Source organism: Camellia sinensis, chromosome 5 (assembly GCF_055761805.1).
Source record: "Camellia sinensis isolate YWXY chromosome 5, ASM5576180v1, whole genome shotgun sequence".
In the NCBI taxonomy this organism is placed as follows: domain Eukaryota; kingdom Viridiplantae; phylum Streptophyta; class Magnoliopsida; order Ericales; family Theaceae; genus Camellia; species Camellia sinensis.
In genome coordinates, this window is record NC_138965.1 from 19,914,055 (window position 1) to 19,940,054 (window position 26,000).

Sequence of the window (26,000 nt, forward strand, 5' to 3'; positions counted from 1 at the left end):
CAGCTGTACAAAACAGGTTAACAACTTATGTTTATAACTATAAGCCATAATCTGTTCAGTTATAATTTATAATTACTTTTCCATAATTCTATCAAATGAGACCAATATAAAGAAATTAGACAGAGGAAAGCAACAAGACTCGAAACTGACTTTGGAAAAATTATGGATATAGTTTGAAAGTGTAATTTATCAAAAACTAAATTCGAAAACAAAAAGGGTAATTTATCAAACGTGACGATTCAGATTACTAAATTAGCAGCACTAATGTCAGCTCAGTGCAAGAATAAAAAATAAATAAACAAACAAATAAAGGTCAAACTATCACAATAGTAGAGTCTATATAGTGCCACATCATTAGTGTATATATTAGTGGTGTTGAAATAGCGGTCTAAAGTATTTTTTTTTTTTTTTTTATCGAAAACAAAATTCAAAAACAAGAAGTGTAATTTATCAAAAACAAAATTCGAAAACAAAAAGCTCGAAGACAAAAATAAGATGTCGACGCAGTAGTCATTGTCCTAACTTCGTTCTTTGTGACATCTTCTTCAGCTCACCAGTCTCCTCCTAGATATTTTTTTGGACCTAATCTATTTTACCCCTTTTTTCATCTCTCTCTCTCTCCCTCGCTTACTTCCTGTATTACAATTTGCAAGTTTAATCTGAAGAATTTCTATGTAAGTTGGCCTCTCCGATCTTCTCTGTTTACATCACCGTCAATATATAAATGTGTTGTTATGGCAAAGTTTGATTTCTGTGAGTATATTTGATTGATTGATTTATTTATTTATTGTATTGGAGGCTTGAATTTTTAGTTGGTGTTAGTTTTTATTTTTTCATGAATTTAATGCCACACAACATAGTGGAAAATTGTTAGATCATTTTTCTATGCTTTGTTTGAATGAGATATGGACTCAATTTGGGTTTTTTTGTAAATTGTGAAAGAGGTTGAATTTGAGTGTTGGATCTGGATTATTAGGATTTTTATGATTGTCTATGAGGGATGTTAAATTGCTATTAGATATTTGGATTGTAATAAGTGGCAGAGGGGGGGAAATATTAAGCCAAAGAGTTACATCTTTAATTAACAAAAATAAAAATACTTATATGTGGATTGTAATAAGTGGCAGAGAGGGCAATATTAGGAAAATGGTGTTTACACTCTATTTTTAGCCTGTGTGATTCTATTTACACCACAAAACCACCTCATTACACATAATTTTTAGTTACACCACACACAAAATTTTAAAATTTTGATTTTATCTCATTACATTAACCATAATACCAAACGTACTCTCAATTTCACACCTTTAACCTTTTAAAATCCAACCCTGCCCTACACCGCCCCCAACCACCTCCGACCACCAACCCTAGCCCCTCCCTCACTGCAATCTACAGCCCCAGCCCCCTACCCTATCCTTCTTTGGTGACCCTATCTACCTCCACAATCCCCTTCTGGCACCCCTCACCACCGTGAGCCTCCTCCCCAGCCCCTTCACCACTGTAATCTCTCTCTCTCTCTCTTAGATCTAGGGTTACAAAAGAGGAGGGGCCAGAGTTTTCTAGGGGTGTGCGAAGGTGGATGGGGTGGTAGGCTGGCGAAGAGTAGGCCGGGAGTTGGTGGCAGAATAGGGGAGGAGGTTTGGGGGTGGCACTGGTAGGAAATGGTGGCGCCAATGATGGAGTTGGGAGGTAGTGATAGGGTAGTGGTAGTGACCGGTGGAGATCGTGGTGAAGGGGTGAGTGGGTTGAGAAATTAGGGTTTATGTGTTTTAAGGTTTTGAGTTTTATTGGTAATTTTAGTTAAGGGTAATATTGTAATAAGAAAATAGAAAAGAGTGTTGCTAGTAGCACCTGTCAAAATTCTTTGGACCCCCGCCCTAAGTCCTAAATTTTAATAATATTTTTTTGGACATCTCCATTTATTACCAAATCTACTCATATTCATAATATTTTTACAATCAAATGCACACCCACCCAATTTTTCATACCCTTTTCTTTCCTGTTACTTGACCGTTCGTCTCCTCTGTTTCATCTCCTCTGCATCGACCTAATCTACCCATTTCAATGCTGCTGTTTCATTGCTGTTTTTTTCCCCCCTTACAAAGTGCTGCTGTTTCATCTCATTTGTTTTTTTTTTTTCCGTCTCCTCTGTTTAGTTCAATAGTGCAAAAAATAAAGATAATATTTGGTTCAACAGTGATGACTATCTGCATTAATGTTCGGAACCTAAGTATTGAACGAAAGGGTTATGTTCATTACTGTATTACTAAACATAATCCTAAAAGTCGGCAAACCAGTATCGAACAGCTCGAACAAAAAAAGAACGACTGAAAACAACTGAGAATGTTAATGCAAGATAGATAAACTTATTAATGTGGGTGTTTAGGAAGTGGATTTTTTTGTAGGTTTTTTCAGTTGTAGTATATTGTTGGAGAAATTTTTTTTTGTGTTTGGGAAGATAGTTGGGTTTTTTTGTGGTTGGATGTGATGTTTGTGAGAGAAAAAGTGAAATGATTATGGTGTTTGATGTGATATTTTGTTTAGATTTATTTTTTTTGATTTTGTAAAACATTTGTCTTGTAGTAAAAAAAAAAAAAAAAATCTAAAACTGAAGTTCCCAAACACTGCTAATGAAACGCCGGTCTCATTAGAATTGTTGTCCTTGTCCTCCATTGCTCTACACGGTCAAATAAGTGATGAAGTATACGTTATACTTGAAGCAAAATTTCTGGTTCAATAAGATTGATATGGTGATGAAGATGACACATTTAGGGTTTAAGATGATTATGAAAAATAATATATTTAGGGTTTATGTTGGTTGGTTATGAAGAGTAACAGGTTTAGGGTTTACAACCATGGAATACGTATAGTTAGAGGTGGGGGTGGGGGTGGGGGTGGGTGTGGGTGTCCAATATTATAGATTATTAGTTCTTATTTGATAGGTGAGTGTTCCATTTAATAATGTCTATGAATGTAATTTTACTTTAGAGTATAATTGTAATAAATAAAAAATTATGAATGGGGGGTCTTAAGAATTTTGGCAAGTGCTAATAGCAGCACGCAATAAGAAATTGGGATTGTAATGTGACAAAAGTGTGGTGTAAATAGAATCCCCCTTTTATCTTCTTACTCTCCCCTTGTGAGGGGCTAAAAGACAAAAAATGGAGTGTGGGAGGGTAAAAGTTGAGTCTGAATATTATTTCTCAAAAAAATATCACCTCCATGTATGATGTGACGTCACGTGCTAAAAGCCCATAATTGAAAACTCCAGTTTTTTGGCTAATTCTCAATTGGATGGATGCTAGCATTCAAGCTTTGTGTCATCTATCAAGTCATAATAGTCACACCCTACGGTTTGCGCCTGTGGATGCATTCGTGCCATGTTGTGACGTCACGCTCTAAAAGCCCATAAATGAGAACTCGCGAATTTTGGCTAATTTTCAGTTGGATGCTCATGTTTGAGTTTTGTGGCTTCAATCAATTCACAACGGTGACACCCTAGGTGACAGTTTGCATCTTCGGACGCATTCATGCCATGTTGTGACGTCATGCTCTAAAAGCCCATAATTGAGAACTCCCCTTTTTCCTTTTTCTTTTTTCGTTTGTGTGTGGCTAATTCTCAATTGGATGCTCGCATTCAAGTTTTGTGTCATTTATGAAGTCATAATGGTTACACCCTAGGTCATGGTTTGCATCTCTGGACGCATTCATGCTATGTTGTGACGTCACGCTAGAACTCCCATTTTGTGGCTAATTCTCAATTGGATGCTTACGCTCGAGTTTTGTGTTGTCTATCAAGGCACTATGCATATATCATTACATTTAAATATCAAATTAACAAACAAACCAATTTTAAGAAGAAAAAAAATAGCAATTAAACATGTTAACAAATTTATTTCAACAGACATTTGTAGATTGTAACAGACAATTCAAAGGCAGCCCCATCACAAAAAAAAAATATTGCAAATTGAGACCAAAGAACAGAGATACATGGTAATAATATAAAAGAGATTTTTTTTAGCAAAATGAAACATCTAAATAGGAAAATTACAAGAATTTTGTTAAAAAAAGAAAAGACAGGAGTTATAAACATTTAGGGGACATATATGATATATTAATATGAAATTTCGGAGGGGGACAATTGGATAAAAAATTTATTATAATGATGGGTAAAATAGATGTTTCGAAAATTTGAGAGGGGCAGCTGACCCGGCTAAGCCTAAGGTGGCTCAACCATTGATCTTAATGCTTGTAATAATGGATTGATTTAGAGAACAAAACCATCAAATAAAATGGGTAGTAGATTTTACTATGACTAAGTACCAAGGACAAAAAAACGAAAAAAAAAAGAAAAAAGAGAGGGTTTGTAAGTTATAACATCAAACAAATTAACTAATTAAGTAGGATTTGAGGTGTCAAATTGACTGCCAAGAAATGCTATAAAGATAACACAACCTGAACCAGCAGACACACAATCACCTTCAACTAATGCAAATTGCAAATAGAAAATTTTGGGTCACTTTTTGTTTTTGTTTTTGTTTTTGTTATTATTATTAGGGGACTTACATGTGAGTCCTACTAGGTGGACTTTTTGTCCAATAAGTCTTTTGATAATTAATGGCATTTTTTATCAAACACTATTAATGAACGTCACTAATTGTTAATTTTCAGCAATAGTTTGAAAGTTATCATAAAAAATGTCACTAAGTATAAGTTTTAGTGCCAGTTTAAAAAAATCGTCACAAAAAAAGTCATTAATTTTTAACTTTCAGTGACAGTTTGAAAATTTTGACACAGAAAAAGTCACTGGTTGTAAATTTTAGTGACAATTTATAAAAACTGTGACAAAGAAAAGTCACCAATTGTCCATTTTTAGCAACATCTGCAAAAAATCATCACAAAAAATTATTTTTAGTGACGATTTTGCTAAGATTTATTTTCAATAGGACTTGATGGGAATGAAGTTCAACTATTAGGATCTATTGATAGTTTATTATTATTATTATTATTATTATTATTATTATTATTATTATGATGATGATGATGATGATGATGACGACCCAATAAAATGATTTCAGGATGATATCCACTTTTCATTTTATTTGCCAAGTGTTGCCTATGCTACTGCTGCTTAGCTACATATTTGTATTTTCCAATGCATGGAAGTGTATTTTTTTCCTATTTCCAATGATTGGTTTTCTCTGGTAGTGTGATGGGCATTTTGGAAGTATTGTGATTCTTGCATAGGTGGTAGGGGTGTGGGGTTCACATGAGGGGTTTGTGGTTGATGCAAACTCTTGTGGGTTCATATTTGGAGCTTTTCTATGCTGTTACGTGAAGTAAAACTTATATATGCCATCCTACATAGTGTGCATTGCCCTATTGTTGCTAATCCAACCATGAAATAGTCATTTATTTCAAATTTTGTACTGTATTATGAAATTATCAGAGTATACCTTTTAGTGTACTGTAGAAGCAACTTGGACTAACAATCTGTCCATCTTTTTTCTGTCTGAAAGTATGTGGAGTAGGAAAGTTGACAAGTATTGGTTTTAAATGCAAGCATAAAATGGTATTGAGCTCAACCACTGCAAACATGCGATGATGTTCTAGTTAGATGGATCCTCTTGAACTTGCTTTACAAATTTGAAAACTCTCTTTCTCAACCAGCAGATTCAAGTTATTGGGTCATTCAACATTATTAGGACAGTTGCGTAAACATTTATCATGCACTCTACATTTGAATCCTGAAATTTGGATAAATTAGTTGCTTTATTATTTTATGATTCATTTTGTCGAGAGATTTTATGCTTAAGCCATTATTCTCATTATGAACAACTTTTTGATGGTTTGTCAATACAAACGTTAGCTTAACTGCCTGGCTGGAAAACTACATAGGCAATATACTGTACTCCCTCCGGTCCAAAATAATAGTCCCTTTTGGGAAATCCAACTTTTTTTTGTAGTGCAATTATTGTACTTTAAAAATATTAGTTTTTCAAAATTACCCTTTGATAGTACATTTTTTTGGGAATATCAATTGTCATAATTGTATTTTTTATATTGTTAATGAATTTAAAAGAAGGGCAAAATAGAAAATTTATAGTATTTGAGTCCTTGATTTTTGAAAAGGGACTTATATTTTGGGACAATGAAAAATGGAATGAGGGACTAATATTTTGGGACGGAGGGAGTATTGATATGTTTAAATACCATTCTTGAGAGAGGGAGAGATAGAGAGTTTTCTTGCCATAAAGTTGACTACATTGATTTCCTATTACCATTTAGATAGTCCTTAACTTTCGCCTTTTTGGTGCATGCAGCTGGTATTTATGTAATTATTTGCACAAAATGTTCGATTGTGGTTCGAAATCACAAATTTTGGGCGGCCAACAAGAGAAGTTTGTAAGGTTTGTTATTTTGCCGGCTTTTTATACAATAGTGAATTTTGCAGGGCCTCTAGATTCAGTGCTACATCGACATGTTCTTTGGGCCAATTTTATGATTTCATGTACTTATTTTTGCTGTCTAATAAGTAGTTTCATGAAGAAAAAGGATTCTGAATTCAAGTGTTTGATGTTTATAAGGTTTTCGTTATCTAATTAATGGAGTTGGGGAATTGCATTGAGTTATCTGATCAAGTTGGATTGTATTCTTATATGGAGGTAGGGTTGGATGTCAACGATGAAGCATTCTTTGTTTTGCTCATTATAAAGCACAAAAGAAACAAAGCGAGAAAAAATAAAAAATAAAAAAGAAAAGAAAAAAGAGTTAGATGGGTGCCTTTTTTCCTTTTCTTTTATCTAATCCTAAGGTACTATTGCTTTCCTAAACTCTTTGTTGAATAGATTTGTATCCTTGCTGGGGACATTCTTTTTGTTAGCTGGCTATATGAAATTAAATCATACAATCAAATTGAGCTAAAGCAATAATATGAGGAAAAAATGTATTTTTAGATGGAAGGAGAATAAAGTGAGTGCAGTGCATGCTATGCAAAAATAGAGGTGGTTGAACTGATCCAGTCCCCTAAATTTAGGTGATTTACAAAGTCAGACATAGTTCAAGTCTTTTGACTGATCTCCTGGAGACTTGATTACTGGTCTTAACTCGGACTCTCTAACTAGAAAGTTCACTCTCAACGGTCAACCCTAGACAGCCTTAAAGCAAGTCTAACCACTTAAACCGTCTTTGTTACCATTTTACTAAGAGAACTCCAGGACAAACAAGGGGGAACGAGGGTATGAATTAATGCTAACAGGACTTTGCAACTGTAGGATGGTTTGGGATGATCTAAATAAGTGCACTTTTTGACTTTTTATGAAATATGGGTTAAGTTTGAAGTGATGTGGTAGAGAGGTGATATGACTTAAATAAGATAGTGACTTTTTGACTTTTTGGCTTTTTTAGAGTACCCCAAACAAGGCATGCATCATATTCACCATTAATGTACTGGTGTCTCGCCACTTACAACCATTAGAAATGTTGGTGAATGTGTGTGTATTTACTACATAGAAAATTGACAAACACTTCCTTCATTAATTTATTGATGATCCAAGTAAGTTGCCTAGGTATCTTATTGACTGGACATATTATGAAAGAAAAATTGCTTGCTCTGGTTTTCATATTTTAGTGTTGACAACTTTTGTGTTCTCTCCTGCTATCAATGAAAACACTGAGGGCCGTTGTTTCCTAATGGCACATGAATTGTTTATTGAGTGCTTCAGGAACTGGCATCTAATATTTTGTATGTTGGTTTTTACATTTTTAGGTTGGATGATTTGGATTCTAGATTATCATCACCTTCTACTTCAGTTGGAATGAACAAATGTGGACTTGGCATTGAGGGCCTATCGCGTCCCCGTCATGCAGCTAATACCCCTTCAAGGTCTTTCAAGAGAGGAGTTAGAAGAGGATCTGAGGGACTCAAGTCAATTGGTCGATCACTTAGATTTGGGGTTTCTCGGGCAGTGTTTCCAGAAGATCTTGAGGTGTCAGAGAAGAAGATATTTGATCCTCAAGATAAATTACTTCAGTTGTGGAATAAACTTTTTGTCGGATCTTGCATTCTGGCAGTATTTGTGGATCCTTTGTTTTATTATCTTCCAGTTATTTATCAGTCCTCAGCCTGTCTAGGTATAGATCGAAAGTTAGCAAGCACGGCTACGTCACTCCGAACAATAATCGATGCTTTCTACCTTCTCCACATAGCACTGCAATTCCGAACAGCTTACATTGCCCCATCATCTCGGGTTTTTGGACGAGGCGAACTTGTTATAGATCCTGCGAAAATAGCTAAGCGATACCTACGGAGCTATTTTATCATCGATTTTCTTGCTATTCTTCCCCTACCACAGGTCTAGAGTTTTTCTATTTTCTATTTTTGCTTTTATTTTTTTATCCTTTCAGGGTATCATGATCTATATGATTTTTTTAACTTACTTATTACTAGCTTATTTAAAAAAATAAAAATAAAAATAAAAATTTATTTTTCGATTAGTTTAATAGGCATAGCCAAACATGAGAATGAGAATTATCATTCTATTCCTATGTCATTGCATGTTGGCAACCAAACAATGGAATGGGAATGGACATTCCATTCCATTCCTTTGTACCAAACATACTCTAAATGTTTTACTCCTTGTATTTTCTCAAACATGTTAGGCTATGTCCTAGTTATGTCACATGTCCTGGGTGCCTTTATTTGAATTTGTTCAATATTAATGTTGGATTTTGGGATAAATATAGTTTGTATGTGATAGATATTGAGCCTTATACATCTATGCATGTCCTACAAGTTAGGGATAGCTATGAGTGTGCTTTGTATTCCATTCATTTTTGTTGTTGTCCCCAAATATTTTACACTTCATCCAATATCTATAATGTTCTCTATTTGTATTTCTGCAAAATTGTGAATTTCTTATCGATAAACTTTTGCTTGCGCATGAGTGCCTTTAAGCTAGTGGTTCTTGTCACTTTAATGGGCAGAAGGAACAGATACTATTGTCAGAATTTTGGGGTAACCTTGCCACATTTCACTGATATATGAATTTCCTATTACACTGGTTCAAGGCATTGTCTTGGATCTTACTAGATTGGTGGCTTAGTCATATGATAATAAAGCAATATTTTCCATGGCCCAAAATCTTTGAAGCCCAACTTGATGCAAACTCTGTTATTTGGATCTTGTAAATGGAGATTGCATTGAAGTGAAGAAACTTCAAAATAAATTTTGGAAGAGCTTTGCTGTTTTACCCTCACTGGGTCCCTAAAGGGGTAACAAGTAAAGTCTTCTCTCATTGATAAAATGTAGAGAGGCAAATTTTTTTTTTTTTTTGGTGGTGGGTAAGCTTGAACTTATTAACATCAAGTTTTTCTCTCTTCCTTCTTCATTTCTCTCTCTTACTTTCCTGTGTATTAGTTGTGCTCCAAGCACTTTAGAGTGTAGGACATTCCCTAATTTTTCTTCTCTTCTCTTCTCCTCTCCTCTCCTCTCCTCTCCTTCTCCTTCTCCTCTTTTTTTAACTTTTCCTTCTTAAATAATATAATTACTTTGCTATTTTTTTTTTCTCTCTTTCAAAAAAAATATATTTAAGAACCTTATAGCAACCAAATAAATAAGTTTAATATTAGAGCAGTAAAATTTTTGATTTGTGGGTTCAAACTCTAATTGACATAGTGGACTATAGTTTGTTTCAAATCAACAAGACCATTATATATTTTTTCAATCTCATGAACCTTGAATCATGATATTGAGTTTATTGCAAATTTATTAATGAGCTCAATTTTCGTGTTGGGCTTTTTTTGACTTTGCGTATATTTTTTGTACAAAGGTTGCACTCCTTTTGGAGATCTTTTTCCTATACAATACTAATACAAAAAATAAATAAATAAATAAATAAAGAAAGAAAGAAAATACTGCTATAAAAAAGGATCAATGTATCATAGTAGCACAATGCTTGGATCATATGGTCAACTAAGTAGAGCATGCCATAATCACAGATTTTTGAAGTTTATTGAAGTATTCTACCGACAGGTGCTATATCATTTTGTGGAGGAAAAAAAAAAAAAAAAAAGAAAAAGAAATAAAAAAGTTTCAGTTGCAGATTTTTTTTTCTCCTACTGAAAGTGAATTCCTACTTTTTTCAATATTGTCTTTTCATTAATACCTATTGAATTGATGCATGCATGAACAATTTGTTGAAGTCTATCGAAATATCCTAGCAACAGGTGCTGCTATAGCATTTTCTGGAAGAAAATGCAGTTCAGTTGGGGATAGTTTTGTTTTTCTACTCAAAGTGACTTCCTACTTCTTTGAATATTATCTTCAGTAATACCTATTGAATTAATGCATGCATGCATGAATGATTCATTGAAGTCTATTGAAGTATCCTATCAACAGGGGATATAGCATTTTCTGGAAGAAAAAAATAAATAAAAAATTTCAGTTGCAGATATTTTTTGTATTTCTACTCAAAGTGAATTCCTACTTCTTTCAAAATTGTCTTTTCGTTAATACCTATTTCACTGATCCATGCGTGAATGATTTATTTTCACTTGTTAATTGCTCACAGAATAGTTACACCTCCTTGTTCTTTATTAAACACAGAATTCTTACCCAAAAAAGGGGAAAAACTATTTGACAATAAAAATTGTTAGTTGAATTGAAGCACCTCTGTGATGGCCTGGCCTTATAAAAACCAATAAATGAAGACAACCAGCTGGATTTTGTTAAATGAAGTTTTGTTAGTTCTTTGATCACTCATTGTTTTTACAAGCTTTCTGAAAATTTCTTTGCTAGCAGCTATAGTGTGTTGAAGAAATTTTGTTGATGCTGTCTTCCCATTATTTTTCAGGCCAGCATATCTAGTATGGTCAATCTATTGCTTTGTCAAAAATCTTTTTTTTTTCGCTGAAACTTCCATCCTAATGCATTTCCAAGAAATAGTACACACTAAAACATCAAAAAATATTAAAAGGAAGTAACTCTATTGATTTTAAATATATATATATATAATAAACAATTATAGACCTTCTTCGGGAATACTAGTCGTCTAGATTTCTCGTGATGCTGAGATGTCAATGAGAATGAATTATCATAATGAAGATAGCTAATTATAATTATATGGGAAACTTTTGGCTTGAGGAATTATTTTTTATTTTTTGTCATTAATCTTGGTATTCTTCAAATTGAATGGAACTGGTTGAGTAATTTCTGCATGCTTCAGGTTCAATACTTACAGAAACAGGCATCAACATTTGTAGATTGAAACATTTAGCATTAAAGTTATTTGATTAATAATATGGATATCATATACAAGTTCACTGCTCACACAGGACTCCAGTGAATTATGTATAAAGGCTTTTGAAAAAAAAATATATATATATATGTATAAAGGCTGCATTAAATTTAGTTATATCGGTGTTGTTGCATGTTAGTAACAGAGTTGCGGTATATCAAGTTGTTAGGAGTAGTTTATCATTATTTTTCAATTTTTGCAGATTGTGGTCTGGAGGTTTCTGCAGAGATCTGAGGGTTCAGATGTACTGGCTACAAAACGAGCTTTGCTTTACATTATCTTCATTCAGTATATTCCTCGATTTGTCCGAATCCTACCTTTAGCTTCCGAATTGAAAAGGACTGCTGGTGTCATTGCTGAAACTGCATGGGCTGGTGCTGTATACTATTTGCTATTATACATGCTTGCTAGTCATGTAAGAAACTCTTCTAGTCAGGAGGTTTTATTTCATTGTTATGATTCATTATTATTTATATTTTCCATTCCTTTTGTGTTTAACACGTGAAATATCTCCAAAACATGTTTGTTTCTAATTATGTTCGTTTTATTTTATTGTCTGTTTGTAGCATGAATTTCCTACGCCAGGCTTTGTTGCAATTAAAATTTGGCATTTTCTTGTTGGGAACATGAATTTCTTACTGATGACCCCTGATCTGACTCCACAATTATTGGAAACTGAATTGTCTTTTGTCCAGTTTAATGTAGCAGCAGTTGTATATATTTATCATAATTGTACATTATCACATCAATATGTCACCCGTGAGCTCCTTTGCTTTATATTATTTAGAGAGATCATATCATGACTTTCTCTTAGTTGTAGAGACTGTATCATGTCTTTCACCTTACTGTGCCATGTTATGTTAATTGCCCAAGTAAGAAAACACTTCTATCATCAACCTCCACGGTCTCCACCACTTGGTTTGGTTAGGACTAAGTTTGGGTTTGGGTTTAGTTGCTGATTAAAATCTCTAGTCCCTACTTCAATCCAACACATGATGATAGTAGGACATTGTCCATGGATTCTATCGACACATGATCGTGATGCTATTGAGCTAGCAGGTTTGGATGCTCTTTTAGATATGATTCCATTCATTGATAAAAAGTCCCAGGATGTTATACCATTCCTTTAGATTTCAGCCTCTCACTTGCACTTTTTGATAGGAGAGTCAATACGTTGACACAAGTTGACAAAAATCCTAGGATGTTATAAACGTCTCCCCTCTGGCTTGGCTACAAAAGTACAATTCTATATTATTATAACTTAGGGTTTTTTCAATGCCTCACTTGTTGCTCTTTCTTCCCCCGCATGTTTATTTATAATTTCTCCATATCGTCAGCCATTCATTCTGCAATAAAAAATGATTAACATTTTCTTCTCTGTTGAATGGAACTTTTGCAGATAGTTGGAGCATTCTGGTACTTATTATCTGTAGAACGTAATGATACGTGCTGGCAGAAGGCTTGTAAAAGTAATCGTCTATGTGATACGGATTTCTTGTATTGTGGCAACCAGAACATGGCAGGTTACGGTGATTGGAAGGACGTCAGTTATTCAGTTCTTAGTTCTGCTTGCTCTGTAACTGTTGATAATCCGCCATTTGATTTTGGAATCTTCAAACAGGCCTTGTCGTCTGGCATTGTTTCATCCACAGAGTTCCTTTCCAAATACTGTTACTGTCTGTGGTGGGGACTACAGAATTTGAGGTGATTAGTCCTTATTCGGAATTCCATGTGACACAACACTCTTCAAACACTTTTTTATTTCATCCATCCTATTCTAAGTCAATCTCCCCTTTCGGATAATTGATCTAAAATATCAAAAATTCTTACTCTTTCGTCCATCAAATTTGTTTTTTTTGCCATTCTCTTTCCGATCTCTAGTTATGCTATATTCTATCTTAGTCACTCGTACTCTAGTTTTGTCAATCAAAACTACATTGTTAGCTAACAACATAGCCATGGTCACCCTTTTGAATTTGGCATCTATTGCAAGAAAGGTAAGGATTTGGTGCTAATCCTTGGTTTAAATCTGTTGTTGTTGGGAATCCATTTATTTCTACCCCACTATTTTCATGCTAGGCACAACTCTATTTTACGTGTCATTAATAACATCTATGTATCTTATTTATACTCCTTTATTTTCCTAAAACCATCCACATTATGTCTTTAAGAATCTTGTCATATGCTTCTCCAAAGTCAATATTTATACCATGTGAGGGTCTTTCCATTTTTCTTATATTTTCTATCAATAGCATAATTAGAAAAATATCATTCGTAGTAGATCTGTAAGTTTTCTGAATATGTTCTATATATTCAATTGTGTATAATATAAAGTGTACAACCGATATATATAGCAATCCTAGACCTAATCTAAAAAGGAAATAAGAATAACCTTATACAATCAATCTAATATTCACACAATCAATCTAAAATAGTTCCATAATTAATATAATATTTTCACACCCCCGCTCAAACTCAAGGTGTTTTAGTAGAAAATACTGAGAGTTTGCCAAAAAGAAACTGAAATCGAGCAGTGTTTGAGTCTTGGTAAAGAAATCAGTAAGTTGCAATGCCGAAGAGATGAAAGGAAACGAGATGGAGCCATACTACAGATGCTGACGAACAAAATGACAATCAGTCTCAATATGCTTCGTCCGCTCATGGAAGACACTGTTATGGGCAATTTGAATAACACTGCGGTTGTCACAGTAAAGGAAAGTCGGAGAAGATTGAGGGACACCCAAATCAGTCAAAAGACAATGAAGCCAAACAATCTCAGCAGTGGCATGAGCCATAGCACGGTACTTAGCCTCGGTGGTAGAACAAGCAACAATAGTCTGTTTCTTGCTCTTCCAAGAAATCAAGGAATTGCCAAGAAACATGTAGAAGCCAGAAGTGGACTTGCTATTAGTGACATCACCAGCCTAATCAGAATCAGCATAAGCTACTAAGTCCAAAAAGGAAGTAGAAGACAACAGTAAACCTTGAAATATAGTATCCCGGAGATAACGAAGAATTCGAACCAAAGCAACCCAATGCGTAGAACGAGGAGCAGAAATGAACTAACTAACCACATGAACAGCATAGGCAAGAGCAGGGCGAGTAACCGTCAAATAGACTAAGCAACTCACAAGCTCTCAATATAAAGTAGGATCATTCAAAGAAACATTATCAATAGTGTTAAGCTTCACATTAAGCTCAATGGGGGTATCAGTAATCTTAGTGTCAATAAGACCAGTACGGTGAATGACCTCATTAGCATACTTGGCCTGAGACAAAAAGTAGTCATTGGGAGAAGAAGCCACCTCAATACCAAAAAAGTACCGCAATGGGCCCAAATCCTTTATTTTGAAGGTGCAGAAGAGATGTTGCTTGACTTTAGAGATAACAGAAGAATCAGAGTCAGTAATAATCATATCATCCACATATAGTAGTAAGGCAACAAAACCAGCAGAGGTGTGAAGGAGAAACAACGCAGAGTCCTAGGCAAGAGGATGAAACCCAAGCTTAGTAACAGTAGTCTGAAAGCGATCATACCAAGCACGGGGAGATTGCTTTAGACCATACAAAGCACACTGAAGACGACAAACCTGTCTAGAGGAATGGTGAAGGCTAGGGGGAGGACGTATGTAAACCTTCTCAGCGAGATGACCATTAAGAAAAGCATTCTTAACATCCATTTGATAAAGAGGCCAATGACGAATAGCAGCGACAGAAATCAAAGTACGAACAATAGTCATCTTGGCAACAGGGGTAAAGATCTCATAATCAATACCATACTCCTGTGAAAAACCCTAGCCTTGTAGTGCTCAAGAGAACCGTCAAAATGAGTCTAGACTTTGTAGACCTATTTGCAACCAACCAGATTGTTATCAGCGGGCGAAGGAACCAACTCCCAAGTACTAGTTTTCTGTAAAGCAGACAACTCATCCTCCATAGTTTGAATTCAATGAGGATCCTAATAGGCCTCCTTGTAAAACTGAGGTTCTAAAAAAGAGTGAATGGCAGACAAAAACGTACAGTATGAAGCAGAAAAACATGTTTTAGCGAAACCAAGTTTGACTACTTGTTTACGGATGCGGAGGGTATACTTACGGTTAGCAAGATCAGAGTCATTAGAAGTAGGAGGATCAGCAGTAGAGGTAGATACAACTGGTGGAGGGATAGCCTTGCGATAAGATAGACTAACAACGGAGAAGGGGGAGGAGGAGGAGGAAGAGGAGGAGGAGGAGAAGAGAGAACAGACTCATGGGGTTCAGTAGAAAGGGACTCATTAGGAGGGGTGATACAAGGAGAAGAAGGGACAAACTCATGGGAAACAGTAGAGATGTACTCATTAAGAGGGACCTCAGAAGATCTTATTTGGAAACTGGGGTTGTGAGAGAAGGAAGTTGAAAGTAGGGTAGACGTTCGAGAAAGGCAACATGACGAGAGACATAAAGGCAACGAAAAACAGGATCATAATAGTGATAACCTTTTTGAGTGAGGTTGTAACCCAAAAAGACGCATAGGATAGACCGGGCACTAAGTTTGGTTTTATCTTTACGGGATAAAATGACAAAACAAGCAGATCCAAACACACGAAGGAGGGAGTAATTAGGAAGTTGAGAAAACAGAGCCTCATAAGGAGACTGACTAGAGAGAAGGGCAGTAGGCATATGGTTGAGAAGAAAAGTAGCAGTAAGAACTACCTCACCCCTACGAAGCCAGAACGGAGGTAGAGAGGAGAGACCAAGCTATCTCAAGGAGATGACGGTATTTACGCTCAGCTCGACCATTTTGGGTAGGGTATATCAGTATAGGAAGTTTGGTGAATGGTATTCAAATTGGCCAAATATTTACAGAACTCAGTTTTAAAGTATTCCCTATCCAAGTCAGATCGTAATAATTTAATAGTAGATCCAAACTGAGTAGTGGCCATAGATTGAAAAGTAAAGTATATCTGGTAGAAGTCAGACTTATGAGTCATAAGGTAAACCTTAGTGTAATGAGTGCAGTCATCAACAAATGAAACATAATATGTAGAGTCCCCTGTAGTGAGAATAGGAGAAGGACCTCAGACATTAGTATGAATTAAAGAAAACGGTGTATCAGATATAGAAGTACTTTTACGGAAAGGTAAGACTGTCATTTTGGCAAGTTTACACCCCCAACACTTGGTAAGTTGGCTGGGAGAAACTTTATCCAATATACCATACTGGCCAAAGATCGTAAGCAGTCAGCAGATAAATGTCCTAATCTTGAATGCCACAAATTGAAAGAACTTGACAAAGAATCTAACTGAAAAGAGGACAAGGCAACTGGAGAGGTAGTCATAAGCAAATGCAAGCTCCTCCACCACATAGAGGTCTCTAACTCTACGACCAATCCCAATCTACTTCTTGGACATTCGAGAGAGAATAAAAGATAACATCAAAATCGGAGGCATCAAGCTGACTGATTAATAATAAGCTAGTAGATAATTGAGGAAGATGTAAGACTGATGGAATAGAGACAGTAGACATAGCAGACGGTAGGATAGACCCAACACATATAACAGACATACCAAACCTATTAGTAGCATTAACAGTAATACGAAAGGGAGGGGAAACACAATTATGAAGTAAGGAGAGATGAGGAGTCATATGATGAGAGACACCAGAATAAAAAATCCAGGCAGACGAAGAGATACCTGAAAAAGACCCAAGCAAACCTGAATAAAGAGAGGAAACAATGGAGGTAGACGAAGATGGTTGGGAGGTAGACAATGCTAAAGTTGACCAATCTGAGCACTTAAGGAGTTGAGTCAAGATCAAGAGACGGAGCAGATGCAGTATAAACGGCTGGAGTCTAAAAAGTACTTTGAGTAAGAGCTCGGAAGTGTGGCTGAGACTGCGAAGCAGATGAATGGCCCTTTTTGGGACAGTGAGACTTCCAATGGCTCTCTGATGGCAGACAACACACTCATCAACAGCTAGAGACACGTAATAACTAGACTTTTAAGGGGTTCAAGTGTAATAAACCCAAAGTAGACCAAAGTAACCAAATCAAATCAGATGACCCGACAACCTAGAGGACTCGATGAACCAGTCGAACAAGAGAGAGAGAGTGCAGCCTGATGTTGCAATTTCAAAACCAAATTGAACCAGAGAGCTCACGATGGGTTGCGATTCCAGAGTAGAAGAAAGAAGGAACTTCGGTGCATAGAGGACCAGTGAACAAGGATCACTCATGAGAACTAGTTGACGAACCCTAAGTCGATGAAATCAAAGGAGAGAGAAGACCAGTAGTAAGAGGAGATCCGACTAAAGGTCACAAACCAATGAGGGGTCAAGATGGATGGCCCTTCGACTAGCGAAGACGAACCACGACGACGACGAACTAGAGCCAGAAATCACGAGGTCCAGATATGTTAGATGAACCAAAGATGTCGAAAGCAGAGGAGTTACGAACCAGACTGGAGAACCCACGCGAATCAGACGACGACTCAAACAGAGGACCCAACGAACTAAACCCAATCTTGAACCAAATAGGTCACACGAATTCATAAGGTTGAACCAAAGAACTCAACGAAGCAGAGAAGCTTGGACAGTGGCTGCTAGGGTTTCGAACCTAGCTCTGATACCATGTAAGTTTTTTGAATATGTTCTGTATATTCAATTGTGTATAATACAAAGAGTACAACCGATATCTATAGCAATCCTAGACCTAATTTAAAAAGGAAATAAGAATAACCTTATACAATCAATCTAATATTCACACAATCAATCTAAAATATTTCCATAATTAACATAATATTCTCACAAGATCTTCTAGGTATAAAACTAAATTAACATTCCAAAAACTATTTTCTCTTGCCTTAATCTTCGCTCAATCATTACCTTTCGAAAAAAGAAAAAGAACAAGAAGAAGCTCAACTATTGTCTCCTAATGTTTGATTATATGAATCTTAAGCTTCATACCACTTCAGTTATTGCAACTTTTAATATCACCTCTGTTCTTATGAATGGGCACAATGTGTTTTTCCTTCATTTAAACTAACATCTTCTTAATTTTATTAAAATCTTGTTAAACAAGTCAGCCAACCTAAATGACTCATTTTTGATCTCCTAAACTTATACCCCAAAGTGATCTCATGAAATAGCTTTTGAAATGACTCCTCCATTGTACTTTAATCTCATCTTCTTTCACTAGCATTCTCTTGTCCTCACCATTAATATACTCATCATAGTTTAAGGCTCCACCTTTTTTATTGTGTTTGTAGTAACAACGAGATTAAAAATCACACTTTGGAAGATGCAATCCATAGCTTATCAATGTATACACTCTGTTGGTGGGTGGTGGATTTTCTTGCCCTAGTTGAGGCAAGAAACAAGTGATTGATATTTTAATTAGAATTCAAAACCACTTGAAAATTTGTGTGCTTCTGTGATATACCTTTATGCAAAGTTCCAACATATGCCTGGAAAACCTATGGTTAGGTGATGAGAGCATGTTTGATTACATTGGAAAGATGGTCAAAATATTGTCATCAAGTCAACATACTATTAAATTAGTTAATTATGAATTGTTCCAGTGAGACAATGTGTGTGTGAGAGAGAGAGAGAGAGATAGAGAGTCATCCTACAATCTCTTGTCATCCTTAAAAATTTGGTGATGATTGTCATATATATGTGTGTGTGTGTGTCCCATTATCCTAACAAATGGAGGGTGATTATTTTATTCTTCTATGTCTCTCATGTTTCCCTTCTAACTTAATGATTTCTTCTGTTTTTATGAAATATTGTAGGTGATTGGCAAAGTGTATAAATTTAATCTGTTAATATAGGCAATGCCACGTCAGATTGCAGTACTTGAACATTCATATTTAGTTTGTCTATTTGTAGTTTCTTTTATTTATTAAACATAAGTATTAGTATGTGGCAAAATATTTTAGAAGTTTAGAGCCTTCAAAATGTGGTTACTAGCTATCTACTAGGTCGGTTTTTCTTGGGTGGTTTTTGTTTATTAAGTATGGGCTATTATAGATTGTAAGGACAAATTTGGTATGGTACTTTATATATTTGAATGGGCCTGAGCTCTTAGTTTTCTGGTTGTATTCTACAATTTGCCATTTTTGGTTTATCTTGCCTTTTGTTTCAAGTCTTGCCAGTCATGTGATATCGATATGTTGGTTCCTATTCGTTATCCAATCTTGTGGGCATTCATATGTTCATATATGTAAAGATAGAGATAGAGAAGAAAGAGAGATTAAAAAAGAAGAAAGGGAGGGCACAACATGTATTCCAATCCTCATTTATAACATACGAAGAGGGACATAGGAGAAGTGAGAAGAAAAGAGATAGGGAAGAAGATGAAGAGAGACAAGATAAGAATACCATAAGTGAGATGAAGAAGAGAGAGTGATGAGTTGGAGGTGGAGGAAAGAAAGAGAGATTGTTCCAAAATATTTTCTCAATTTTTTTTCATATTCAAAGTGTTGATTTATTTTCACTAATAATGCCCATTTGTAGGCTTCATAAATTCCTAAAAGTTTGCAAAAAGTTGCTTAAAACTCATCCTTCCATATGGTAATGGATAAAACATCAAATCTTGTTCCTAAAATCACTTAAAGATCCTAAAAGAAATAATACATTCCATAAAACTCATAATAGGACTTCTCATTAAATTACATCAATTGAAAATCATCTGCTCACACATCCTTCTTCAACTAGGTGCATCAATTTCCATCACTTTGCTTTCCTGAACCCGTGATGCGTCCACCTAAAACATGATTGCAATAACATATGATGAAACAAGTCATAGTGTAGTTGATGCCGACTCTAACCTTTGATCTGTAGTTGCAGGAATTGCTTACTAGAGCTGTTATTTCTGCTCTAGCCGTAGTTCAGGGAAAGAATCGAGTTAGAAACGCATTCCCATCAGGATAGAATCATGATTCCAACCGGAAAGGACTGCTCAAACAAATGAAGAAAAGCTACTAAGATAAAAACAAAATCCGTGGAAAGCGAATATTTATCCTAGATTTTGACTTTTCTCTTAGAAATTAACAGATGGGGATTTTTTGATAAATCTTTCAATTTGGTTTATGTTAGGATTGAGGAGTAAAGATATATACTATTAATGATGAGTTGTTACGTTTGTAATGAGAATTTATTATGCTTATGTTTAACTGTTTCAATGGTACTATGGAAGTGTACACTGGCTGACCCGAGAGAGAGAGAGAAAGATATATACGCTGTCAAGTTTGTAATGAGAATTTATTATGATTATGTTTAACCGTTTCAATGTGGTAGTGTACACTGGCTGACCCGAGAGAGAGAGAGAGAGAGAGAGAGAGAGAGAGAGAGATATACACTGTTATCTTTACTCTTTTTTTTTCTGCCTTATGCTTTCTCTTCCCTCCCATTCTTTTCTCTCTCTCTCTCTCCCCTTTCTTTTCTTTTTCTACCCTCCCTGGATCTCTGGCGTAATTGTCTGATCACCACCACCATCACCACCACCTTCTTCTCTCTCTTTCTCAATCTAGTTGAGATTTCTCTGTCTCAATCTCAGTCTTAGTATATCTCATCTTGTTCCATATATATAGATCTATATATTTTATACATACAAATAGTACTAGCTAGTGGTCATCATCTAATCTGCAAGGAGGACCATATGCAGCAAAGTTGTGTGTAAGCTCTATCCTTCTCTTCTCTCTATCTTTGTAGATAAAGAGAAGTGGAAGTGAGAGATCATAAAAGAGGCAGATAATAGCTAGGAGAGGAAAATTGAGAAGATGACTCCAGCTAATTTGTCAGCACAGTTTGGAGACACCACTTGCACCAAAGTGTTTGTTGGAGGATTGGCTTGGGAGACCCAGTAGGAGACCCAGTAGGAGACCATGAAGAAATACTTTGAACAGTTTGGTGAGAGCTGGGAGGCTGTTGTCATCACTGACAAGACCACTGGAAGATCCAAAGGCTATGGCTTTGTATGCACATGCCCTTCTCCATTTCTTTTCTCTTCTTCTTGATATCTTGGTCTTTTGAGTAGCCTCTAAATCTTCTATGTGGCCTCATCCTCCAAATCTCAGATTCTTCAATGTGTCCTCACCCTCACTTTGTGCAACTAAGCTTTGATCCTCATCAATTTTTATTTTGTAAATTAAAAATTGGTACTTTCGTATTTCTTATGTCTGTGTCTGGAGTTCTATGTGGACAGAAACTATTTCCAAGTTGGGAAACAAAGGTCTATATATTTTAATTATATGTGAGCTAATGTACAATACAACTACTACGACAGTTGTTAATTACAAGTTTTATTGACTACTCAGAACTTGTATGTATTCAGGGTTCTTTGCTCAAGATGATACATAATCTTTCTACCTGTGTTTGTCAATTTTAGTTTGTAAGGAGTATTGGATGTGCCTTAAAGCATAGAAATCTTAGGTAGTGTATGGTTCATTGTATTCCTACCTTCATCTCTGGCAGATATTTATTTGACATTGCTGAATGTTTATTTCCCTCATCTGCATCTCGCAATAATTAAAACTGCTTATTTCTAACATGTTTGTTGCCCTCATCCACATTTTCTTTTTTCTTTCTACAGTACACTTGGTCAGGGACTTCAAACCAGCACCTATCCTGGAGAGTCTATATTCTCCATAGCACTAGCAATATTTGGGCTCATCCTCTTTGCTTTATTGATTGGAAACATGCAGGTAAAACTAGAACTATAATACTCACTCTTTCAGTAAATCGTTGTCACTTTATTGTTTTGACATTAATAGAGTTTAGTCAAGGTGATGTGTGATAAATATGTGGTATCATGACGTTGTGACATAAGACCTTTCATACTTTGAGGATCTGGTTTCCTCCCTGCAGATGGATCTTACATTTAAAAAATCCAAAATTTTTATATCTTTCATGGTTCTGCTGCTAAATATTAGTATATTTCAAGTTTTTTTATTTTATTTTATTTTTTATTTTTCCTATCATCTCGACTGTTCTTTCAATCTCCACAAATGAGCATTGACCAACAGATGTAGTTGGTGTTAGCGAAGCCATCAGCTAACATTTCTGTCACTCCAGATTTTTCTCCTTTTCTTTGAACTTCTTCAGTGGCCTTGTGTCTACATTCCAACCTTTTCTCTCTCCTTACCTTCTTTTTCCTTGCTGTGGAGAGGTCCTCCTTAGCTTCCTATATTATCTTTGTTTGCAACCGAAGGCTATTTTCTGTAGTTTTGATTTCTTCAATTGAAAAATGGGTATTGTTGAGGTGAAATATTTTCTGAATGCTTTAAATTGTGACTTTAGTTAACAATGTATCATTAATGATAATTTTTTGTTTATTTCTTACCATGGAGGAAAATAAACTTTAGTAACTTAAGCAGAATAACAGTGTTAGTGGCTTCATGCTTCGATTCTGATTGTTGTCTATTGTTACAGACGTATCTTCAATCTCTTACAATTCGACTCGAGGAGATGAGAATCAAAAGACGTGATTCAGAGCAGTGGATGCATCATCGCTTGCTCCCCCAAGATCTCAGGGAACGTGTAAGACGCTATGATCAGTACAAGTGGTTGGAAACACGTGGAGTGGACGAACATAACATAGTTCAGAGTCTACCCAAGGATCTTAGAAGGGACATCAAACGACATCTCTGTCTGGCTTTGGTGAAGAGGGTAATTTCATTTTTCCTCTACTGTGTTTGTTTCTGATAATTACGACTATTTGCATCTATAATAGCAATGGTTGGATTGATTAATTAATTGGTACGGCCCGCCATGGTCTTCCGTATATTTTTTGCATTGTAATATCAAACTTTGCACTGAGCATATATCCACCCAGTTTTCCACACAGATATAAATGGTGTACACATTCTTATAAATCTAAAAAATGTTCAGGATTTTCAAATTTCTCAAATGATAGAGGAACATAAGAAAAGTAAAAAAAAAAATTTCCTTGCTCATTTATGTGCTGAATTTTTCTAATTTTTGCATAGTTGGAAGTAGTTGGAATAAGGCTACAATAAGTTTATGTCCTGTTCCATTTGTTTCTTATAAATAAGAATGTAAGAAAAATTGAAAAAATCGGCTAAACTGATTGAACCAAATCGAACCGGTCATATTTGGTTGGTATTTTAATATGAATTGGTCTATTTGGTTTTGAAAATTATTTTTTTTCAATTTTCGTTTCGGTACCGGTTTTGACATATTGTACACTAATTTCACCAAAACCGACCGTAGATGTTTACATATAATAAAATTATTGTTTTAAGTTTTGGTTTTATTTTGATGTTAAGACTTTGGTTCTTAAATTATATTTTATTTCTAATTCTAATTCAGTAAAAGCTTCAAGCAATAGTATTTATTAATTTTTTTTGTTTGTATTTTTGTGAATAGTTGGATTGGATATGGTTAAAATTATGTACAAATGGCTAATTTAATATTTTTATATAAATTATTTATTATATTACAAATTTAAGAAACGACTCATTTTGAAAGTACTTAAACCGATTAAACCACAGTGAGCCGAATCATTTGAATCGGTGCGGTTTGGTAAAAAATTTGGTCTGTATCGGTTTTCAATATAATAAAACCGACATTATCGGTTCAGTACAAAATTTTACCTAAATACCGACCGCCCGAACCGATTACATTCCTACTTATAAATACTTGGTGTTTGCCATTATGCTGAGGAGATGTGACATGACAGGAAAAAAATTGAATTGCAAAAATGTGGACAATCCATTCTATTGGATTCATTTTGGATTTTCATCATTTTCTCCTTAAATTCATGGAAATAACTAGAGAATAAGCATAACGTCTCGTGTGGCGCTTGCCAAGTCTCTTTAGGCAAAACCTCCAAGCTCCAACACCTCACTATAATGCTGTACTCCTGCCTTACTTCGTCCTAAAAATTTAGGGTTCTGCTAATAACAGCCTTAAGAAGGGTTCTACTAATGACACCTTAAAAAACACAAAAATGTCAAAATATGTATAATCCAATACACTTTTTACATGTCCCAAGATAGTTTTACATATTTTTACACATTTCAATACATTTTTTACACATTCTCCAACGCTAATAACCCTAGGACTGTTTTTAGCATTTTCGTTTTTTGAAATTGTAGAACAATAGCTATGATCTAACAATTTTGCTACAATCACACCCATTTGCGAGATTGATTTGGTACTATGGTAGTTCCTTTGCTATGTCAATCAATCAATGTCTTTGTGGAATTGTAGGTTCCTCTATTTGAGAACATGGATGAAAGGTTGCTCGATGCCATTTGTGAGCGACTAAAGCCATGTTTATACACAGAGCACACCTATATAGTTCGAGAAGGAGATCCAGTTGATGAGATGCTTTTCATCATACGTGGTCGCCTAGAGAGTGTAACCACTGATGGTGGAAGAAGTGGATTTTTCAACCGAAGTTTGTTGAAAGAAGGCGATTTCTGTGGAGAGGAGCTTCTGACCTGGGCACTGGACCCCAAATCTGGTTCTAACTTACCAACTTCAACTCGAACAGTAAAGGCTTTGAACGAGGTGGAGGCATTTGCACTAATAGCCGATGAGTTGAAATTTGTGGCTGGTCAGTTCAGGCGGCTTCACAGTAGACAAGTTCAGCACACGTTCCGTTTTTACTCGCAGCAGTGGAGGACATGGGCCGCTTGCTTTATCCAAGTATGGTGGCGGCGGTATTCAAAGAGGAAAATTATGGAACTTCGCCGGAAGGAGGAAGAAGAGGAACTTCACAGGAATGCTGGTGGAGGAGGTTCATATAGCCTTGGTGCTACCTTGTTGGCTTCTAGATTTGCGGCTAATGCGCTTCGCGGGGTCCACAGGAATCGGATTCTTAAGAGCGCGAGGGAGCTGGTGAAATTACAGAAGCCTCCGGAGCCTGATTTCACTGCTGATGATGCCTGATTAATTTTGTATCTGAATTTGATGATGATTACTGTTATTGCTATCCTGATTTCTACTCTATGCTTGAAGAAGGGCAAAGAAAAATGTACACCATACACTAGTATGTATCATGGTTAAGGTTTGTCAAAAAAATGAATTTGTATAATTATAATTTATATATTATGCTCGTATTTCTACGTCATTTTTCATTGTACATTCTACAACATCAACTGGATGTTAAGGTATGTTTATATTCATTTTACTCACAAGTCCTGAGTAAATTTTAGGACAAATTACTCAACAGTGGATTTCAGAAAAAATAATTACAAAAAAGTGATAAAAATTATAAATATTAATAATTAAAATTATAAACTTTCTCATTAACAGTGCTATATCCACATAATTTCTTCTTCACAGTCCTCACAAATGAGGTGACAACCAATTGGAGTGTGGGTCAACTTTTGAAATTTTGCTTGTCACTTCATTTGTGGGGATTGTGTGGATGACACATTTTTCTTCTCCTTAATTGTAATTATTTTTAAAGATATATAAATTTTTTTTCGAACTTTTAGATGTGTTTAGGGTTTGTAAAATAATCATTTGGTATTGGTTATAGTAATGATGGTTATGGTAATGATACTGGTAAATTTATCTAAGTGATAAATTATTAGGACATTTTAACTTTATTTGTCAGTCTTGATTTGTGTTTAATTTATTTGTATCCGTTTATATTGAGTTATGATGTGTTAAGTGTAAATAGTTAAATTATATTTTTAAAAAAATAAATTACACCAGTCTCTATTGAAATTTGGAGAAAATATAATAAATC

At 35.3% G+C, this 26,000-nt stretch overlaps 1 protein-coding gene across 3 annotated transcripts; it reads left to right on the forward strand.

Moving 5' to 3' along the window:
• Positions 1-449: 449 nt before the first annotated feature.
• On the forward strand, positions 450-25,373 carry LOC114300157 (putative cyclic nucleotide-gated ion channel 5). Of its 3 annotated transcripts, none has more exons than XM_082868355.1 (9): positions 484-674; positions 5,520-5,709; positions 6,324-6,410; positions 7,769-8,354; positions 11,500-11,712; positions 12,697-13,001; positions 21,867-21,978; positions 22,706-22,942; positions 24,509-25,373. In XM_082868355.1, the coding sequence occupies exons 3-9, from the start codon at positions 6,352-6,354 to the stop codon at positions 25,190-25,192; spliced, it is 2,196 nt and encodes a 731-aa protein (XP_082724481.1). In that variant the 5' UTR covers positions 484-674; positions 5,520-5,709; positions 6,324-6,351; the 3' UTR covers positions 25,193-25,373. The 3 variants fall into 3 exon arrangements, with proteins under 3 accessions (XP_028100843.1, XP_082724481.1, XP_082724482.1); XM_082868356.1 differs by lacking the exon at positions 5,520-5,709 and adding an exon at positions 6,588-6,665 and having other exon boundaries at positions 521-674; XM_028245042.2 differs by lacking the exon at positions 5,520-5,709 and having other exon boundaries at positions 450-674.
• Positions 25,374-26,000: the final 627 nt, after the last annotated feature.

Coding starts and splice junctions, on each gene's coding strand:
- LOC114300157 (XM_028245042.2), top strand. CDS start 6,352: ATGTTCGATTGTGGTTCGAAATCACAAATTTTGGGCGGCCAACAAGAG. Junction 8,355..11,499: donor CTATTCTTCCCCTACCACAG/GTCTAGAGTTTT, acceptor CAATTTTTGCAG/ATTGTGGTCTGGAGGTTTCT. Junction 11,713..12,696: donor TATACATGCTTGCTAGTCAT/GTAAGAAACTCT, acceptor GAACTTTTGCAG/ATAGTTGGAGCATTCTGGTA.